The sequence below is a fragment of the Gadus morhua genome, chromosome 7 (assembly GCF_902167405.1).
Source record: "Gadus morhua chromosome 7, gadMor3.0, whole genome shotgun sequence".
Classification (NCBI taxonomy): Eukaryota; Metazoa; Chordata; class Actinopteri; order Gadiformes; family Gadidae; genus Gadus; species Gadus morhua.
This window is the reverse complement of record NC_044054.1, coordinates 18,135,890-18,157,963: the sequence shown is the minus strand read 5'-3', so window position 1 is coordinate 18,157,963 and position 22,074 is coordinate 18,135,890. Positions and strand designations below refer to the sequence as shown.

The following is a 22,074-nucleotide window of genomic DNA, read 5'->3' as shown; positions in this document are numbered from 1 at the left end:
AATATTAAGAATATTTGACTCATCAATATTCGCTGACTCCCCTAATGCCGAATCGTTTCTTACTTATGTTCCACAAGGGCATTGATAAAACATAAATGTTTCTAACGATTTTTTTCGACAGCGACTAGGTATGACTCCGCATTTCGAGTGTCTTCCATTAGCGGGAGGCTGAACAAAAGAAGGTCGACTGAAATCAAAATGGCGCCTAGAGTCGAATGACGGCCCCTTTCTTTTTTTTTTCTTGACTGTCGACTGACTGCAGTAGATCGTGCGTTGGCATTTTTTTCTCGAAAGCAATCCCTTAACCATACGTTACCGGAACAATTATCAATGAGCTATCGTTGGGAATTAGCTATCGTTGGGAATTATATTGACTAACAGTGTTTCCCCTACCATTGTTCAGGCCTGGCGGGCCGCCAGGCCAACGAGCGCCCCCGCCAGGCCAACAACCGGCCAAAAAAATGAAAAGAAATGAAAAAGAGAAAAAAAAAAAAAATGAAAAAAAAAAAAAACTTTTTTTTTTTTATTATTATTATTAGCCATAATATCATAACCATCCAAGCTCACCACCAGCTATCTCAATATGTATTGGTGCTTTATGCTCCTGTACATGAAATTAGTTTATATTAAATCAACTTTGTTTTTAGAAAAACACTGTTTATTCTCCGGCAGAAGAACTATACCATGAACCGATCGCGTAAATGCGACGTCTGATTGGTTCAGCCCGCCGTTACCATGGACATTTTTACCGCCCCCGCGAAACACTAGCCTCGTTCTTTATATGTCCATAACTTAACCAACTTGTGATGGCTAAGCAAGTGTTTTATTTGGAAATAACCAACAAATACTCTAGCATCCCGTGAAAAATGTATAACAAATCACACCATCAGCTCTTACCACCGGGCCTAAAAAAAATTCTAGGGGAAACACTGACTAATTACTTTATATTAACAATTTACTTCATAATGATGATTAAAATATTTTTAACTCGCCGAAATGTTTCCGACTTGTATTAACCAACCAACTTTTTTTTTTTTATCCTCAGGTTCTAAAATGCAGATCTTCGTCAAGACACTCACGGGCAAGACCATCACCCTTGAGGTTGAGCCAAGCGATACTATCGAAAATGTAAAGGCTAAGATCCAGGACAAAGAAGGCATTCCCCCAGATCAGCAGAGGCTGATCTTCGCCGGCAAGCAGCTGGAAGATGGGCGCACCCTGTCCGACTACAACATCCAGAAAGAATCCACCCTCCATCTTGTCCTTCGTCTGAGGGGTGGTATGCAGATCTTCGTCAAGACCCTCACCGGCAAGACCATCACCCTGGAGGTGGAGCCTAGCGACACCATCGAGAACGTGAAGGCCAAGATCCAGGACAAGGAAGGCATCCCCCCAGATCAGCAGAGGCTGATCTTCGCCGGCAAGCAGCTGGAAGATGGGCGCACCCTGTCTGACTACAACATCCAGAAAGAATCGACCCTCCATCTTGTCCTTCGTCTGAGGGGTGGCATGCAGATCTTCGTCAAGACCCTCACCGGCAAGACCATCACCCTGGAGGTGGAGCCAAGTGACACCATTGAGAACGTGAAGGCCAAGATCCAGGACAAGGAAGGCATCCCCCCAGATCAGCAGAGGCTGATCTTCGCCGGCAAGCAGCTGGAAGATGGGCGCACCCTGTCCGACTACAACATCCAGAAAGAATCCACCCTTCATCTTGTCCTTCGTCTGAGGGGTGGTATGCAGATCTTCGTCAAGACCCTCACCGGCAAGACCATCACCCTGGAGGTGGAGCCAAGTGACACCATCGAGAACGTGAAGGCCAAGATCCAGGACAAGGAAGGCATCCCCCCAGATCAGCAGAGGCTGATCTTTGCCGGCAAGCAGCTGGAAGATGGGCGCACCCTGTCTGACTACAACATCCAGAAAGAATCCACCCTCCATCTTGTCCTTCGTCTGAGGGGTGGTATGCAGATCTTCGTCAAGACCCTCACCGGCAAGACCATCACCCTGGAGGTGGAGCCTAGCGACACCATCGAGAACGTGAAGGCCAAGATCCAGGACAAGGAAGGCATCCCCCCAGATCAGCAGAGGCTGATCTTCGCCGGCAAGCAGCTGGAAGATGGGCGCACCCTGTCTGACTACAACATCCAGAAAGAATCCACCCTCCATCTTGTCCTTCGTCTGAGGGGTGGCATGCAGATCTTCGTCAAGACCCTCACCGGCAAGACCATCACTCTGGAGGTGGAGCCAAGCGACACCATCGAGAACGTGAAGGCCAAGATCCAGGACAAGGAAGGCATCCCCCCAGATCAGCAGAGGCTGATCTTCGCCGGCAAGCAGCTGGAAGATGGGCGCACCCTGTCTGACTACAACATCCAGAAAGAATCCACCCTCCATCTTGTCCTTCGTCTGAGGGGTGGCATGCAGATCTTCGTCAAGACCCTCACCGGCAAGACCATCACCCTGGAAGTGGAGCCAAGCGACACCATCGAGAACGTGAAGGCCAAGATCCAGGACAAGGAAGGCATCCCCCCAGATCAGCAGAGGCTGATCTTCGCCGGCAAGCAGCTGGAAGATGGGCGCACCCTGTCTGACTACAACATCCAGAAAGAATCGACCCTCCATCTTGTCCTTCGTCTGAGGGGTGGCATGCAGATCTTCGTCAAGACCCTCACCGGCAAGACCATCACCCTGGAGGTGGAGCCAAGCGACACCATTGAGAACGTGAAGGCCAAGATCCAGGACAAGGAAGGCATCCCCCCAGATCAGCAGAGGCTGATCTTCGCCGGCAAGCAGCTGGAAGATGGGCGCACCCTGTCTGACTACAACATCCAGAAAGAATCCACCCTCCATCTTGTCCTTCGTCTGAGGGGAGGGCAGTAAATTATTCCATGTTCTTAACTCACTGATTCCATTATTTTTCTATATTTTAATCACTCATGTGATTCTGTTCGTTAAAACGTTGCAAAACAAGAGTCAAATAAAGGATTCAAATTAAAAGCTGCATAATCTTTTCTTTTTTGGTATGTTCTTAATCATATAACATAGGCTTACCTGTTGTCACAATTTATTGACTATTGTCTTATATCTGCTGTAAGGGGAAGAACAAGGTGTCTATTAAGACCCATGATAACACCAGAGAAATCAGACAATCTTGGCTAAGGCCTAGTGTAACGCCGAAAAATACTGTAGTGCACGATGATCTCACTCATTACCTGTAATCTACAACGAGTCCCAGAATTTTTTTTCCAGCCTTACTTACTGTGAAGTGATAAATTATCTTGTACATTATAAAAGCTTTGATATGGCATTAACTCAATACTGTACATATAAGTGATGCACATCAATGGTTCAGATGTTTGACATGTTAAATTCCACAAGTTCACTGGCCGTCCCTACGGACAGTTGGTTCCAACAGCTGTCAGTAGTTGTGAACCATTGCCTAAACGAGGACAATATCAATTTGTAAATTATAAATATAACCCGTGTACGTTGCAAAATATTGTATAAGCAAAAGGAGCTTAAATTAGTGCTAAAACATTCCAAACTTAAATTATAAAAGCTAAATAAAAAGTAGCTAAGATGGCTGCCGTTGAGTACGGAGAGTGTCTTTCGGTTCGATCCGCACTTCACGATTAGCCCATTTTGAGTACGGCATCCGGGTCCTTGAAGTATACTTCTTTTCGCCGGATCTGAATTGGAACGTACTGCGTACTCAAATTTTGAGTATGCAGTACGGACAGTACGGGTATTGGAACACGGCCTCGGACTGGTATTAAATGAGTAGCTGCTCAGACGGAGCCTCACCATCCACACACACCTTGGGCGTGGCGTTATACTATATGAGTCCGAATAGCTCAACTTTATCTCTGACACCGCAGTCAACAGCTGCCCAGACAGTGTTCCCCACATCCAAACGCACCCCGCCGCCTGTGACCTTTGGTCTTGACGTCAGAGTACATTGAAAGGCACTCAGACCACGCCACCTGTCTGCGCAGAAAAGCGGGACGTCGCTTTGTCTTGAGAATGGCGAAAATATAGGATTTGACCAAATTTTTCGATGAATTTAATAAATGATTTCAGAAACAGTGATAGAATAGCGAACGATCATATATGACAAATAACCACTTTTAAAAACCAAAAAAAATACGTTTCTGGTTGTAGGCCTACTGGCTATTTAAAAATCACAGGCTAATGTAAACTTTAATATGTTGAAAAGGCAAAATGTACTCGTAGTTAGACGGTCATTAGACAGAAAGTAGAACAAAGACAACATACAATACAATGCATCTGATTATAGGCCTAACACAATTGCTAAGTACCTGTCTGATGAAAAGAGATAGAAATTGGTAGGCCTACAGGAGATATTATAACCTACATTACACTTTCCATTCATCCATCCCTTGCTTTGCCTGATATTGAATTAATCGCATCCACAATGTTTTTATTTTATTTCTCTAAGTCATATTGGTTTTTGCAGAATTACAATCTAAGTTTGAAGAAAGATTATTGTTACAATGCTCAAAGGTAAAGTATTGGTCTAGAGATGCTCTTGTGGCCATTTCTTTACGAGAGATTGAGTCTAGGACAGATTAGACTATTGTGTTCCAAAAAGGGACTCGCCGATTTGGATTTTTTCCCTGTATGTCATCATACAGGGAAATGTTACCTCCCCTTTCTCTGCTTTGCCCAATGAGCTACGACCGTGCGAGCGCCACGTGTGTCTGAATACACGCACTGTTACGCAAGTGCTGTACAGTGTACACTTCTTTGTTATTTGGATAACGATTCTGCTGTTAGTGTTATGGCGCATAACACGTCGGGTTCTCTGACCTCTCTGGTATTTCAACAACGAGACTGTAGGGGTTATGCTGTGTTCCTCAATCCTTGTGGTGTGTTCCTGAATCCTCGGATGCCAGCCTTCCGAGTTGCACTTTTGACGTAATTTCCAGTCTCGGAGCATTTATAGCGTTCCTGTATGTCTTTGTGATTGTGTCATGAAATTGGCTAGTCGTTGTTTATTGTTAGCTACATTAGCCTCTTAGCAAACCAGCCCGAAAACAAACAGGACAACTTTACATTGTATTGCACGCACAGCAAGACAATGCAATGTATACATTGGTGATTGGAATAAAGTAGCAATGTAATCAAGTGTGTAAGAGCATCGACATTATCAACATTACAATGACCAACGTGGTAAAAAAAAAAAAAAAAAAGAATCTCTTCAGGGCCGCCGCCATTTTGCTGAGAGCGTCATCTCTGCTTTCGGTCTACTCTCAGATTTCCGAAAGATGAAGACAAAAAGGGGGCGTGCCTCCGAGAAATGCCGCAAGAAAGCTGGGAGATCTTCGACTTTCGACTCGGAAGTCTGGCGTCCAATGGTGTGTTCCTCAATCCTCAGAAGCTTTCGGAAATCTGAGTAGACTGAGAGCAGTGATGATGCTCTCAACAAAATGGCTGCGCCCGTGAAGAGATTTATTTTCTTTGTATGTGTACCACATTGGTCATTTTAATGTCCATGTCAATTTATACATTGCATGGTCTTGCTGTGCGTGCAATACAATGTAAAGTTGTGTTGTTTGTTTTTGGCCTCTCCTGGAACCGTCACCTTATCGTGGTGGAGAGGTTTGCGTGTCCCTGTGAACCTGAGGGATGTGTTGTCTGGAGCCTTGTGCTCCTGGTAGGGTCTCTCATGGCAGAGTGGTCTCAGGTGAGGGGCCAAACTTAGAATGTTTCAAAAACTCCAATGAATAACGGAAAAAGAGGAGATGTGACCCGGCCCGGAGGAAGCCCGGGGCCCCCGTCTGGAGCCAGGCCCAGACGGAGGGCTCGATGGCGAGCGCCTGGTGGCCGGGTTTGCCACGGAGCCCGGTCGGGCACAGCCCGAACAAACTACGTGGCACCCCCCCTCTCTTCATCCCACGGGCCCAGCACCTGTGGGAAGACCCGTTGGGGTCGGGTGCGCAGCCACATGGGTGGCAGCGAAGGTCAGGGGTCTCGACGGACCAGACCCGGGCGGCAGAAGCTGGCTCTGGGGACGTGGAGCGTCACCTCGCTGTGGGGAAAGGAACCGGAGCTTGTTAGGGAGGTGGAGCGCTATCAGTTAGATCTGGTGGGGCTTACCTCCACGCACAGTCTCAGCTCTGGTACCGTACTCCTGGATAAGGGTTGGACTCTATTCTTCTCCGGAGTTGCCGAGGGCGTGAGGCGCCGGGCGGGTGTGGGGATACTCATAAATCCCCGGCTGAGCGCCGCGTGTTGGAGTTTACCCCGGTAGACGAGAGGGTCGCCTCCCTGCGCCTAAGGGTTGTAGGGGGGAAAACTCTGACTGTTGTTTGTGCGTATGCACCAAACAGCAGTTCAGAGACATCGGCCTTCTTGGAGACCCTGAATGGAGTCCTGTATGTGGCTCCAGTAGGGGACTCCGTAGTTCTGCTGGGAGACTTCAACGCCCACGTGGGCAACGATGGAGACACCTGGAGAGGCGTGGTGGGGAGGAACGGCCTCCCTGATCTAAACCCGAGCGGTCGTTTGTTATTGGACTTCTGTGCTAGTCATGGATTATCCATAACGAACACCATGTTCGAACATATGGGTGCTCATAAGTGTACCTGGTACCAGAGTACCCTAGGCCGAAGATCGATGATCGATTTCGTGATCGTGTCATCTGATCTGAGGCCGCATGTTTTGGACACTCGGGTTAAGAGAGGGGCGGAACTGTCAACCAACCACCATCTGGTGGTGAGTTGGATCAGGGAATGGGGGAAATTTCCGGATAGACCTGGTAAGCCCAAACGAGTAGTGCGGGTGAATTGGGAACGTCTGGAGGAGGCCCCCGTCCTAGGTATCTTCAACTCACACCTCCGGCTGAGTTTTTCTGGCATTCCTGTGGAGGTTGGGGGCATTGAGCCGGAGTGGGCGGTGTTCAAAGCCTCCATTGCTGAAGCTGCGGTGGCTAGCTGTGGCCTCAGGGTCTTAGGCTCCTCAAGGGGCGGTAACCCTCGGACACCGTGGTGGACACCGGTGGTCAGGGAAGCCGTCCGATTGAAGAAGGAGGCCTTCCGGGATATGATATCCTGGGGGTCTCCTGACTCGGTTGCAGGGTACCGTCGAAGGGCTGCAGCTGCTGCCGTGTCGGAGGCTAAGCAGCGGGTGTGGGACAAGTTCGGAAAGGCAATGGAGAAGGACTTTCGGTCGGCACCAAAGTGTTTCTGGAAGACTATCCGGCACCTCAGGAGGGGGAAACAGGGAACCATCCAAGCTGTGTACAGTAAGGATGGGACTCTGTTGACCTCAACTGAGGAGGTTGTCGGACGTTGGAAGGAACACTTTGAGGAACTCCTGAATCCGAATAACACGCCCTCTATGTTGGAGGCAGAGCTCGAGGTTGATGGTGTTTCGTCGTCAATTTCCCTGGTGGAGGTCACTGAGGTAGTCAAACATCTCCGCAGTGGCAAAGCCCCAGGGATTGATGAGATCCGGCCAGAAATGCTAAAGGCTCTGGGTGTTGAGGGGCTGTCATGGTTGACACGCCTATTCAACATCGCGTGGGAGTCGGGTACAGTGCCAAAGGAGTGGCAAACCGGGGTGGTGGTTCCCCTGTTCAAAAAGGGGGACCAGAGAGTGTGTGCCAATTACCGGGGTATCACACTTCTCAGCCTCCCTGGTAAAGTCTACTCCAAGGTGCTGGAAAGGAGGGTTCGGCCGATCGTCGATCCTCAGATTGAAGAGGAACAATGCGGTTTTCGCCCCGGACGTGGAACTACGGACCAGCTCTTCACTCTCGCAAGGATCCTGGAGGGGGCCTGGGAGTATGCCCATCCGGTCTACATGTGTTTTGTGGATCTGGAGAAGGCGTATGACCGGGTCCCCCGGGAGAAACTGTGGGAGGTGCTGCGGGAGTATGGGGTAAGGGGGTCTCTCCTCAGGGCCATCCAATCTCTGTACTCCCAAAGCGAGAGCTGTGTTCGCGTCCTCGGCAGCCAGTCAGTTTCGTTCTCAGTGGGTGCTGGTCTCCGCCAGGGCTGCGCCTTGTCACCAATCCTGTTTGTGATATACATGGACAGGATATCGAGGCGTAGTCGTGGTGAGGAGGGGTTGCAGTTCGGTGGTCTGAGGATCTCGTCACTGCTTTTTGCAGATGATGTGGTCCTAATTGGATCATCGGCCTGTGACCTTCAGCACTCACTGGATCGGCTGGCGGCCGAGTGTGAAGCGGCTGGGATGAGGATCAGCACCGCTAAATCTGAGGCCATGACTCTTAGCAGGAAACCGGTGGATTGCTTACTCTGGGTAGGAAATGAGTCCTTAGCCCAAGTGAAGGAGTTCAAGTACCTCGGGGTCTTGTTCGCGAGTGAGGGTACTATGGAGCTTGAGATTGGCCGGAGAATCGGAGCAGCGGGGGCGGTATTGCGTTTGCTTTACCGCACCGTTGTTACGAAAGGAGAGCTCAGCCGCAAGGCAAAGCTCTCGATCTACCAGTCGATCTTCGTCCCTATCCTCACCTATGGTCATGAGGGTTGGGTGATGACCAAAAGGATGAGATCGCGGGTAAAAGCGGCCGAGATGAGTTTTCTCAGAAGGGTGGCTGGCGTCTCCCTTAGGGATAGGGTGAGAAGCTCAGCCATCCGTGAGGAACTCGGATTAGAGCCGCTGCTCCTTTACTTAGAAAGGAGTCAGCTGAGGTGGTTCGGGCATCTGGAAAGGATGTCCACTGGGCGCCTCCCTGGGGGGTGTTTCAGGCACGTCCAGTGGGGAGGAGACCTCGGGGAAGACCCAGGACTAGGTGGAGAGATTAAATCTCAACACTGGCCTGGGAACGCCTCGGGATCCCCCCGTCAGAGCTGGTCAATGTGGCCCGGGAAAGGGAAGTCTGGGGCCCCCTGCTTGGGCTGCTCCCCCCGCGACCCGACCCCGGATAAGCGGATGACGATGAGATGAGATGAGATGTTTGTTTTTGGGCTGGTTTGCTAAAGAGGCTAATTTAGCTAACAATAAACAGTCCGACAAATGACTTCAAAAGTGCAACTCAGAAGGCTGGCGTCCGAGGATTCAGGAACACACCATTATTTCAGCCATGGTTGAGAAGGAATTGAGATGGAATTTGTGAATTCGAACTGATTCGGTCGCGAACGACCCATCACTACAGGACTCCCGCCGGAGCACCCAGAGTGTTCTAGAATATTTACAGAACACGGCCAAAGGCTGTACGCCTCGCCATTGCGATACAGCCACTGTAAACAAAGCGCATGGTACTACCTTGGCCGCAAGCTGCTCAGGGCCACACCCTCCTCCTTGACCCGCCTCTCTCCTCCTCATTTGCATTAAAGCTACATACACCGAAACGGCACGTTTGGGGAAAGCTCTCAAATGTGTAACTGGCTCGTAGTGGCTGTAATTCTGCACCACGGCTGAATTTCGGGAACGTCTTCAAATACTGTGCTAGGGGCCCACTAATATCTTTATTAAAGCATCCATAAAGTAGCATGCCATGGGATCTTTAATGTATGCATATACTAGTTTCCTCTCTAGCAGCAGACTGAACCCAGAATATATAGACAGAGCTAATTCAACAGTTTCACCCCCTCCCCACAATGCAATTATAAATGATAAAATCTGGGAAATATTTACCTAAAGGACAGAGTTGACTTTGTTATCATCAAGCAGAAGAATGCGTAAGGGGATCCGTGCTCCCCTCCGACCGGTTTACCCCAGGCACAAATGTTAACGTTATAACACTAGGAACAGGTAGGGTAGACAATACAAGGACGAGGAAACTAAGTAAAGATAAAATCGAACCACATGGCCTGTATTTCAATGTTTAACACGGTATATGTCGCCATCTACTGCCCACATATTTTAAGAAACATAAATTAGAAAATGAATGTATTTGTAACTGATAGGCCTATTATCTTTTAGGGATATAAACCACTCACAATGAATACAAATAGGATAACGGTGTCATCTGCCACGCTCGAAACACCAATTTTTGGACTATGAAACAATTGTAATCAGTTTCTATTAATTCAATAACTAACTCAAACAATTTATTTGACTTCAGAACATAAAAAAAATATAACGAACCTATCATTCAGTTGTCATGTTGATCGTATAAAGAGAAATCGAGACAAAATGAACGCATGAGATCAGAGAAGCCCATTGTAAATGATTACTAACCATTCAGAGCTGGCTGTTTCTCAATGTTTCCAGACTAATTCTAGAAAGAATAACCGGCGGTTTAAGATTTGCGTTACTAAACACATACACACAATAAAGGCCAAAATGACACTGCCAATTCGATTAAAACATTGTGTAGCAAACATATACGTTTTAAAGATATCATACAGTAACTAAAAAATCGGGACTATTTAAAGGCGGATGGATATAGAGAGATCGCGTTGCCAGTATAAAACCAGTACTCCGATGTTTTACATCAGATAATCGATTGACAGCTCTAAGGAAACAAGAGAGACGCCACACTCGACTGTAAGTACGAAGTATATTGTGTTCGATATATGTAATGATTTGAATATATATGTTAACAATAACCAATCAGCTCTATTTTTTATTGTGATTGCGTTGTGATTGCGTTCCATTCCACAAGCCTCAGAGTGTTTAGCTGCTAACGGGTTCTGTTTGCTGCTAGCTTACCATTTTAAAATAACAGTTGAGCCTAAAATCCAACGAAATATAATACGTTGTTTAATATAATGTGGATTTAACAGCATAGTAGATTTGCGTGTGACGATACTCGAAACAAAGACGGTTGGATTCAATGTCGACGTGTTGTTTTTTTCCTTTAAGAATGACTACGGATTTCTGGTACCAACCATTAGCTGGTCATTTAAAACAAATGAAATAAAAATATCAACCTAAAATGTTTATTATACTGGATTGAAGATGATATTTCCCCCATATTTTAGATATTATCATTGTTTTTAGGCCTATTTAACTATATTTGGAACGTTTCCTGTGTCTTCGACGTTGGCCTATGGCCCATGCTTTATTTTAATCGCATTTTGTATTTCTTTTCTTTTTACAGTTGAACCATGCAGATCTTTGTCAAAACCCTGACTGGCAAGACCATCACCCTTGAGGTGGAGCCCAGTGACACCATAGAAAATGTTAAAGCTAAGATCCAGGACAAGGAAGGCATCCCCCCAGATCAGCAGCGGCTGATCTTCGCCGGCAAGCAGCTGGAAGATGGGCGCACCCTGTCTGACTACAACATCCAGAAAGAATCCACCCTCCATCTTGTCCTTCGTCTGAGGGGTGGCATGCAGATCTTCGTCAAAACCCTCACCGGCAAGACCATCACCCTGGAGGTGGAGCCTAGCGACACCATCGAGAACGTGAAGGCCAAGATCCAGGACAAGGAAGGCATCCCCCCAGATCAGCAGAGGCTGATCTTCGCCGGCAAGCAGCTGGAAGATGGTCGCACCCTGTCCGACTACAACATCCAGAAAGAATCCACCCTCCACCTTGTCCTGCGTCTGAGGGGTGGCATGCAGATCTTCGTCAAGACCCTCACTGGCAAGACCATCACCCTGGAGGTGGAGCCAAGTGACACTATCGAGAACGTCAAGGCTAAGATCCAGGACAAGGAAGGCATCCCCCCAGATCAGCAGAGGCTGATCTTCGCCGGCAAGCAGCTGGAAGATGGGCGCACCCTGTCTGACTACAACATCCAGAAAGAATCTACCCTCCATCTTGTTCTCCGTCTCAGGGGGGGGCAGTAAATTATTCCATGTTCTTAACTGCCTAAATGTTGCCATTGGTAATTTGTAAATCACAAATCCGATTTACTTTAAACATGGCAAAACAGGGGTCAAATAAAGGATTCAAATGAAAATTTGCCTCGTTTTTTGGATATGTTGTAAATTGCAACAGTGACTTAACCAATGCATTAATCATTGTCGAACCACTGATGTTCTTAGACTAGCTAGTGGTCCAGATGACTACATTTATAAGTGGTTCTAAACCTTTCTTGGTCAGACACCACAATCCCAACTGTAAATTAAAGGCACTTTTACTTAAAATTGTGGCCATGATAATGAAAAATGTCACGTATTGTGATTTTTGCGTGGTCTATATCTAACAGGTTGATTAGCATTTTGTGCGCTGTTGTAGTATCACAGGGATAGGTTCTTGAATTTGACTAGCAACTGCATTGCTATATATAGGTATCGGTTCAGCCAGAACTCTTACTTGGCAAAAGGAAGGCATATTATCAATGGTACCGTATACATATTTGTAACCTATACAATGTTAAGTTCTACACATTTTCCCAGCCCACACTTGTCTCAAGCCATACTTGTTGGAAACCACTTGACTACACAAATGCTTTCACTAAATTTCAAAAATTATAAATCTAACCTTTACTTCTACAAAAGACTGAAAAGAGGATTTATTAAATATTAGCAATAGGGGCATAAATCGGTGCAACAGAGCCACATTTCTTACTTTTAAGAAACTGTTAAGCTTCACATGCTGATGCAAACCTTATGAATGCAGAATGGTCCATTAGGCCTAGTTGGATTGTTACTGACCTGCATACTTAAAGGATCTGACTATTTAAACTCAATAAGTCCAACTGAGTATGTACAGGACTCAAATGTATATTCAAAAAGGTTCGAACATGCCTACAATCAAAATACTTAAATAAGACCTAGTCGTACGGAAAAAAATAGCAAAGATTACATTAAAATCAAAGCATCTGTGTATTTATACATATTCCGATATACCTGTCCTATGAATAGAGTTATAAATTGGCACAGGATATGTTAAAACTACACTACACTTCCACGTCCTGAATCACTTGTTTTGCTTGATATTGGTTTCAAAGAATCCATCATGTTTTTTTTCTCTAAATCAATTTGGTCTCTGTGGAATTACAATATACGTTTATAGACATATTATGGTTACAATGCTAATTGGTTTGAGTGTCGTTCTAGGTGCTCAGGGTGATAGTATATGTGCCTACTATAGCCTAAATTGGCTTCAAATAAAGATAATCTCAAACTTCATGGCCTGTATTTCAGTATTTGACACGGTATGTGTCGCCATCTACTGACCACATATTTTATGACACAAGCAATTATAAAATATAACAATTGTAACCAGATTCTATTAATCCAGTAACTATCTCAAACCACTGCTTTCACTTTAGAATAGAAAACATAAATGTGACTAATTTATCGTTCAGTGGTCATGTCGAACGTTTAAAGAGAAATCGAGACAACATGACGGCTTGAGATAGAAGTAGCCCTTTGTAAATGATGTCACCATCCATTCGGCAGGTTAGAGGGGCTGCTGGTGGTTTCTCACTGTTTCCTAACAAATTCCAGATGCACCGAAAGATAACAAGATTTGTATTGCAAAACATACATAATATTGTTGCTAAAATGACATGTCGACGTCGGTTAAAATATTGTAAAGTTTACAGATACGTTTTAGGGATAACATACAGCTAAAGAAAATTGGGACTATTTAAAGGCGGATGGATATGGAGAGATGACGTCGCCAATATAAACGCAGTACTACGGTTTTTCTTGCATCAGATCATCGATTGACAGCTAAGGCAAACAGAGACCACGACACCACACCCAACGGTAAGTACGAAGTATTTTGTGTTCGATATATTTAATGGTTTGAATAGAATCTTTTAACGACAACGAAACGGATATATTAAAAATTGTGATTGCGTGATTCACCTAGCCTCATTTGTGTACTTTTCTGTTAACGATTTCGATTTGCCGCTAGCTAACCATTTTAAAGTAACAGTTATGCCTATAATCGGAACGAAATATAATCCGTAGTTCAATATAGTGTACATTTAACAGAAAACGTTAAGTACATTTGTGTGCAACGATACTAAAATCCATGAGTGTTGGGTTCAATGTCAATGTTTGTTATCCGATAAGAATGACTACGGTTTTCTGGTACATTTCTGGTAAAACAAAGGGGATGCTAACCTCAACCTAAGATGTTTGCTGTACTGAATGCTAGAAAATTGCTTCGTATCAGTCCGATTGTATTTTCCCCTTATTTGGGATTATTATCATTGTTTTTAGGCGAAATATACTTGTAACTACCGTTTTCTGTGTCGTTGGCGTAGGCCTAAGGCCTATAATTTATTTTAATCGCCTTTTGTTTGTGGATATTTTTTTTAAAGTTGAACCATGCAGATCTTCGTCAAGACCCTCACTGGCAAGACCATCACCCTGGAGGTGGAGCCAAGTGACACTATCGAGAACGTCAAGGCTAAGATCCAGGACAAGGAAGGCATCCCCCCAGATCAGCAGAGGCTGATCTTCGCCGGCAAGCAGCTGGAAGATGGGCGCACCCTGTCCGACTACAACATCCAGAAAGAATCCACCCTCCATCTTGTCCTTCGTCTGAGGGGTGGTATGCAGATCTTCGTCAAGACCCTCACCGGCAAGACCATCACCCTGGAGGTGGAGCCTAGCGACACCATAGAGAACGTGAAGGCCAAGATCCAGGACAAGGAAGGCATCCCCCCAGATCAGCAGAGGCTGATCTTCGCTGGCAAGCAGCTGGAAGATGGGCGCACCCTGTCCGACTACAACATCCAGAAAGAATCCACCCTCCATCTTGTCCTTCGTCTGAGGGGTGGTATGCAGATCTTCGTCAAGACCCTCACCGGCAAGACCATCACCCTGGAGGTGGAGCCTAGCGACACCATCGAGAACGTGAAGGCCAAGATCCAGGACAAGGAAGGCATCCCCCCAGATCAGCAGAGGCTGATCTTCGCCGGCAAGCAGCTGGAAGATGGGCGCACCCTGTCCGACTACAACATCCAGAAAGAATCCACCCTTCATCTTGTCCTGCGTCTGAGGGGAGGCCAGTGAATTTCTCCAATATTTTAATTCAATTTGAGTGCAATCCCTGACCTAATAAAGCATTGCACATTAATTTGTTCCTTGTTTATTATTTCTACGATGGAGGTGGGTCCAGCTGGTAGCGGTCACAGTAAGGCTCTACTAAATGATAACAAGAACTCCATATGCTTTGTGCATTGCATTTAGGTCTGCTGTTAAGCATTATGTAGGCCATGACACTGGACATCAAGAAGCACAGGGTAAATATTCCTCCCATGGTAAAGGCCCATGAATCTGCCTGTCAAACATACAAGTACCTAACTGAGAACATGGACACCTGATATAAATGACCAGCAGTTAATATAGATCTCAGGAACTCTACCCTAGTTAAGAAAATAAATCAAAGCAATTTTGCTTAAGCTATAAAACCAGTGAAATACACCTTTGGAGTATCATCAATCAACATAGGATCCTTTCTTGGTGAAGTCCTATCCTTGTTCTTAGTGGATTCACACAAAGTTTTTGAAGAAAATGACCTACATTAGTTCTTTGTTTTGTGACATAACTTGGCACTGTCTGAGTTGGAATTTTAAATTACCATGGCTTTAATCCTACAGGCCATGGGCATAGGGGGTCCACATATAGATGAAGGATTTCCAGCAATGGTATTCTCTAGTGGAGACCCATTCAAAGAAACCGATACAGGCTAACACATTTACATTTCTCGATCCTCACCTAAAAGATAAAATAAATATTAGAATGATAAATTATAGGTTTATATTCAAACTAGGTTTCAGTCAACTAGCTTGAATAAAATGTTTTGATGCCGCATCTCCTGATGGGCATGCAATTGGTACCAAAGTACCTGAAGGAGCTGCAATGTAGCCTGGTGCGGGCTTCTCATTTCCGCCACTGCTTTCATTCCTTGAACATGGAGGCTGGTCAACTGAAAGAGAAATTTTCAGTTGACAATCTTTTGTACTCCAATATTATAGAATATAACTGAATAGAATAGAATGCAAACAAGATTGGGAAATAAATACAATTTAACATAGAAGTTGACACTTTTTATAAATTCTGGTGGATTTTGCTTTGACAGCATTATAACTGCATCGCTGTATAGACTATCAATGTCATTTATGTTTGTTTAAATACCATGAATAAACCAATGGTGGCTTTTAGCTGCATTTATTTTGTTTGTTATAGGGTATTTAGAAGGCTAGCCTTAACATAGTTGAAATAAGAGCTTTACCAAATAAGGAAAATTAAGTTACGTGAACTTATTAGAGGTTATACCAGAGAACTTATTACTTTCCATGTCTTCAGGGACTGATTCTCCCTTTTCTTCAAATCGAAGAAAAAGACAAATTATAGATTCAAAATAACAATTTAAGCATTTATATTGTTCAAAAAAAAAAAAAGATCTCATCCTCATCTCATCTAATTCACTTTTGACCTTTGCCTCTCTGATGAACGGTGTGAGCCTGCAGATATAAACGACAAAATAAATATCTTGTTAACCTTCTGCAAAATGTCTACACATAATGATAACCAGTGTCAAAACCAATTAGCTTTTCAATACCATTTAACGGTGCTCATTTATTATTTATAGGGTTCTAATTTGCATCCCATTATGATTGTCTATAGAGGCATAATCTATCCCTGATAATTGTTGTGATGAAGATCAATTGTACTAATCATAATAATAAAAAAACTGGTGAATTAATACAAACTTTTTTATATGGTTCATCCTCACATTTTTACTCTTTGGTGGAGACTTGCTCTTTCGCTTCATAGTGTTTTGATTTCCTGTTTTAATCTATTTAATGGTCATTTCTGTCCACTCTTGCAGCTTGGGATTTCTGCATCTGCTTCTGGTTATGTTCCAGCTGAAGAACTTTGTATTGCAGAACATCCATACGCAGGAAAGACAATTTAACATATTGCTTCGTAGAGCGAAATGGTGTTTGTTTCACAAACATCAAGAGAAAATAAAGATCACTCACATTTCCTGGAAGAACGAGACATAAAGTCTGACCTGGTCATCAGAGTCAGCCCCTGGCATATTTAAACGGTCAAAAATGTTATTTTGATGATGGCACAGATGTTTACCAATTTTTATTTCAAACTATTCCATTCAAGGCTAACTACATCATGAAAAAGCATTATTTATTTTTTGTAATTTAACCTAAAGAGATTATTTTTTAAAAGGCTATATTTATTTCCACTTCACAGCTTAAAGTGGTAATAAATGCCATCTGTAATATAGTTCCAGATACGATAGGTGGCACTACGTTGATTTGACTAAGTTTGAAAACCATCGAAGAAGTATACGACAGCTAAAAGTAAAAGAAGAAGAACAACGAGAATGTTATACAGAAAATAGAATCAACGAACAACTGTTTAGTAAACCTAAATCAATCGTTGTCGCATCGTGATATCTACAGTAAACATAGCAGAGACAACTTTTACTTTAAGATGACGGAGCCCCAATCAGTGCTGTTACTGAGGAGACAGCTGGCAGGTAATTAAGCATGAGAAACAAACGGGCAGTCAACGTTAGTTAGCTTCTCGGCTAGCAGCAACGCTAGCCATGGTTCAAATAATGCCGCTGGCGAAAACAATTTTACCGAAAAAGATTCCCCACATCATAAAACATTAACTGCGTATAGGTCGTCATTGCAATGGTTTAAAACGAGCTTCTCATAGAATATCGACCCATGGATCGTGTTGCTGTACATGTTGTCTTTGTATTTGTTGTCGCTGCGGTGCCATTTCCACTGAAAGCCCCTGTCGGAAGTCTCCCGTACTTCTCTGACTGGACACACTCGCTAAAATATTATGGTCTGGGGATCGTGTTTACGTGTTATCAATTCTACCAGTGGGTCAACCAACTCAAGTTATGAAATGCACTATACACACACCCCGTACGATTTGGCCAGGTGCTGAACCCTCATCGTGGTCTTCTCCCACAGTGGAATCCTGGGATGTTGTTAATCCCAGTACACGGCTTGGCCTGCTAACAGATCATCAAAATAGGATGCCGCAGTTTCGGGTTTGGCACATTGCACTTATATCCTATAACGTTATTGAACTAGTTTTCACGTTGAGGATTACAAATATTATTTATATTTATTGTCATGATTGTGAAACTAATGCCCGCATCTCTTAAAGGCTATATTCATTCTAGATGGGAGGACATATAAGCTTGGGGTTCAGGCCAGATTTGAAAGCTAGTTTTTAAACGGGGACTATATTCTCATGCTCCAAAGAGCTGTTGCGTTCCATAGAACACATCCACGGATACAACTGACCGTCTGCTTTGTGCCATGCACTAGCCTATACAATGTACACGATACTGTCAGTTATATCAACATCTATGGAAAGACGCATCCCATGTGATAATATAAATGCAACGTTCGACGCAGTGAGACACTTTTAGACCAAAATAGGACACATCATTTAATTGTTGTGGTGTAGTTAAAGTCTAGTTTCCCATATTTTGCACAAAGAAACAAATGCATGTACAGCCAACCTTTTGACTTCACCGGTAAAGTTATTGAATACTACATTATCCCGATCAACCTAATTTGCCTGCATGCTCAAGCATGTACTCTCGTCATACTATTATTCAATCTGATAATGTCATTTAATTTATATTTAGCTAAAAAATTATTGCCCATCCTCATAAACGTACCTTTGATGATTTGAAATAATTTGAGTCTTGTCTCTAAAACAGTAAATGTGTTTGTTTTTAAGTGTGTTTCTTCTCCTGTCCCTCTTGAATCTCATGCGTCTCATACTACCAATAAGGGCATTGTTCTATTTGACGCTGTTTACACAATAGCCTGATGACATCTTCCCTCCCCCAGAACTGAATAAGAACCCAGTGGAAGGTTTCTCTGCAGGCCTAATAGATGAGAATGACCTCTACAGATGGGAGGTCCTCATCATCGGACCACCAGATACGCATTAGTAAGTCTACCACTGTTTTTTGTTTTTTTCATGTCAACTTCAGGCATTCAGTCTTGCTCCAGGAGGTCTGATTGATGTTTGAAGTCTTGACAATTTTTCTGTTCTTGTCTTTTTTTTTTCTCTGCCACAGCGAAGGAGGTGTGTTCAAAGCACATCTGACATTTCCAAAGGATTACCCTCTCAGGCCACCAAAGATGAGGTTTATCACTGACATATGGCACCCCAACGGTAAACGTTTAAATGTACCGCACTGTCGATGTCTCGTTATTCAGAATCCATCTTTGTTGATCTATTTTCCGAGCACACCTTAACCCTGGAGCCGTTTACCCTTAATGTTAGGGATAATCGTCAGTTTAATTGGCATTTTTTGTAAATCCTTGATGCTCTTCAAAGATATAACATTTTATTTCTTAGCCTTATTAAAAAAATAAATAAATAATAATCAAGGAATTGTAATGGTCAACTATAATTGGAAATCTATTATACATTTATTGAAGTGATCATTCATAACCTTTGTCCTGCATGTTTGCTTTACAGTTGATAAGAATGGTGACGTCTGTATTTCCATTTTACACGAGCCTGGAGAGGACAAGTATGGCTATGAGAAGGCAGAGGAGCGCTGGCTGCCCATCCACACGGTGGAAACCATCATGATTAGTGTTATCTCCATGTTGGCAGACCCAAATGGGGACTCGCCTGCTAATGTAGATGCTGCTGTAAGTAAAACATATGTGAATGCATCCATATATCGTCTAATTGAGCCCCCTTTTTAGGCGCTGCTATCAGAAGATATGTTTATTTTTCAATGATAGAGCTATGATTTCCAGTGGGTTATGTTGACCTTTTGACTCTCCAATCTTATCCCGATACAGAAAGAATGGAGGGAGGACAGACATGGAGAATTTAAGAGGAAAGTTGCACGTTGTGTGCGAAAGAGCCAAGAGACTGCGTTTGAGTGATACGCAATGTTCTAGCATCAGATTTTCAGGGTAAGTATTCCACTCTTTCAACCCCTCATCATCGTGGCTGTGTTGTTTACAATTTCGATCCTTTGCCACAATCTCAAACATTATTTTTTTTTTTTTACAGAAGTTGAAATATCAACCATGACATTAAATTCGCAATGTGTAAGATTGAGGATCTCCAAATCGCAGGGGGGGGTTCTTCCATAATTAAAAAAACCCGAAATGACAGTGTTCTTTCCGCTCTAACTGGCTGTGAAGGAATTATTACAACATTAAAGTCATCATTGGCTAAATGTTTGGGTAACATTCTGGTGGGGCAGTTATGGTTCAGCTTTATAAAATGTACAGAGGGTCTATTTGACCAAATCCAGCCAGTACAATCTTTATCTAAAATAACCAGTGCACTGTACAATTGCGTGGTAATAACTGCGACTTCAATCCATTGTGACTTTCTACCTTATTTCTTTCCACAGGTGTCCAAATGAAATTCAGCATGGCACTGTCTCCCGCACTTCCCACCCTGTCACAAGGCTTGTTCTCCTCCACCTTGTCAGGAACGGGCTGGCTAACTACACAACATCCCCGTGACCACAGCGGCTGACCGACCACCGTCAAGCAAGTGCCAACTCGGAAAAAAACAACAATAAGACAACTGAACAATTTTTTTTCTCGAAGTCTATGGACTGCTTCAACATTCAGGAAAATATTGTAAAGACCTGTATATAGCACCGACGAAAACCCGGATAATATATTAACTCTCCATCCAGCAAGACACTTAGACCAAATGAATAGCGCTTGTTTAGCTAGAACCTCTCTTGTTTACTTTTTACGTCTCACCCCCCCCCCCCCCCCCCTCTCTCCTTTTAGTGTGCATCATTTACTGGTTAAGATTGTTTTAATGAGAGGGAGCAGAAGCACTGTGAATCTCACGGTATTGGTCTGGTTCATGAAAGACATGCATGTCTTACTCTTTCATCCCTCATCTGAGTATGTTGTTTGTTTACTACCCCCCTACCAGCCACCCATCCACCTCCACAGCTGAGGGTCAGTTGCCGTCAGAAAGGGAACGCGCTCATGCATGCTCCGAGTCTTCTCTTGTGTCTTTTTCAAAAGTGCCTCCTGATTTAGCAAATAAATGCTTGGCCACTCCACCCTGCATTGAACAAGAGTTGAGTTTAACAAACGTTGGAGGAAATGTATTTGCGCAGATTTATTTAATGATTGAGGCCACCCAGAAGCTATATTATTAGAGTTTGGGTAACTGTATGGTGTAGCAATAACTCCTCCTTGTGTGCATTGAATGCAACAACAATTTTGGGTCCTGAGAACATTGCGGGTGGATTTGTCTGTCATTTATTTTAGCAGCCTGTTTTTTTTTCTCCTATGTGTCATCCCTTGTTAGATAATGGTAATGCATGCTTTATCTTTAGTTTACTTTTATTTTTAGCTGAGAGTTATGGGGATTTGATTTGAGAATGTTTTGCGTTGTGTTTGTGCACTGTATGTGTGCCCTTCCCTTTTTTTCCATCTTCATAACCTGAATGTTCATTCTGTTTCTGGTGTACTGTTTCAGTTTTGCCTAATGTACAAAGACAAAGTACTTATGTATATTTTTCATGTTATGAAAATTGTCACCTGTAGTGCGCTCTTATAAAATGACCTTTTTTTGCAATAGTTCTTGGTTTTAATCTTTTTTTAAATATATAATGGCACAGTATGGATGGTTTCATGTTAAATAATTGATTAAGAGTTAAATAAGTACTTGATAGGTTAGCTTTTGACTAATTTGTTTTATTACATAGTTCATGGTTCGAAATTATACTGTTGCTTGAGGAAAGCATTAATAGCAATTTGACAATTTAAAAATGCAATAATGTTAGTTTCAGTTTCATGTCTGTTCCCTTTTTACAGCAATTATTTGCATGTGTGCTTCAACATTGTAAGTATCAAGTTTCCTCAAAATTGGTTGCACTCAAATCTGCTCCTTTTGCAAATTTAATGCTGGCACAATGTAGCAAGTGTGAGGCATTGAAGATTCAAAATAAAAATTGCACTGTTGAATACATACGGATATCTGGGGAGGGGCTGCGGTTGCAATTTGACTTACACACAAAGCTCAAATTTCGGGTTTTAATATAAATTGGATTTCGATGTAGACATTAGAACACAGCCGTGAAATCCATCCATCTTGCTTGTTTTAGGTCCGGAACAATGCAACACAGGTAATACACATTATCGTCCGGATTACATCTTACATTGAATATTAAGCACGAATAATTAATTTACATAAAAAA

The 22,074-nt window shown here is 43.5% G+C and overlaps 2 protein-coding genes across 3 annotated transcripts; both read left to right on the top strand.

Annotated features, from left to right (window-relative positions):
- Positions 1–1,028: 1,028 nt before the first annotated feature.
- Positions 1,029–14,934, top strand: LOC115546963 (polyubiquitin-C). Its single transcript, XM_030360818.1, is given in 3 exon segments — positions 1,029–2,879; positions 11,042–11,734; positions 14,174–14,934. Coding segments are annotated over 3 exon segments (3,216 nt in total). The 5' UTR covers positions 1,029–1,053; the 3' UTR covers positions 14,871–14,934.
- A 2,208-nt stretch (positions 14,935–17,142) lies between these two features.
- On the top strand, positions 17,143–21,843 carry ube2g1a (ubiquitin-conjugating enzyme E2G 1a (UBC7 homolog, yeast)). 2 transcript variants are annotated; one of them, XR_003977311.1, is made up of 7 exons: positions 17,143–17,364; positions 18,713–18,815; positions 18,946–19,043; positions 19,353–19,531; positions 19,688–19,804; positions 19,905–19,942; positions 20,254–21,843. XR_003977311.1 is itself a non-coding variant. In XM_030360816.1 (6 exons), exons 1-5 carry the CDS (start codon positions 17,319–17,321, stop codon positions 19,772–19,774), a joined length of 513 nt encoding a protein of 170 aa, XP_030216676.1. In that variant the 5' UTR covers positions 17,143–17,318; the 3' UTR covers positions 19,775–19,804; positions 20,254–21,843. The 2 variants fall into 2 exon arrangements, 1 of the variants encoding a protein (XP_030216676.1); XM_030360816.1 differs by lacking the exon at positions 19,905–19,942.
- Positions 21,844–22,074: the final 231 nt, after the last annotated feature.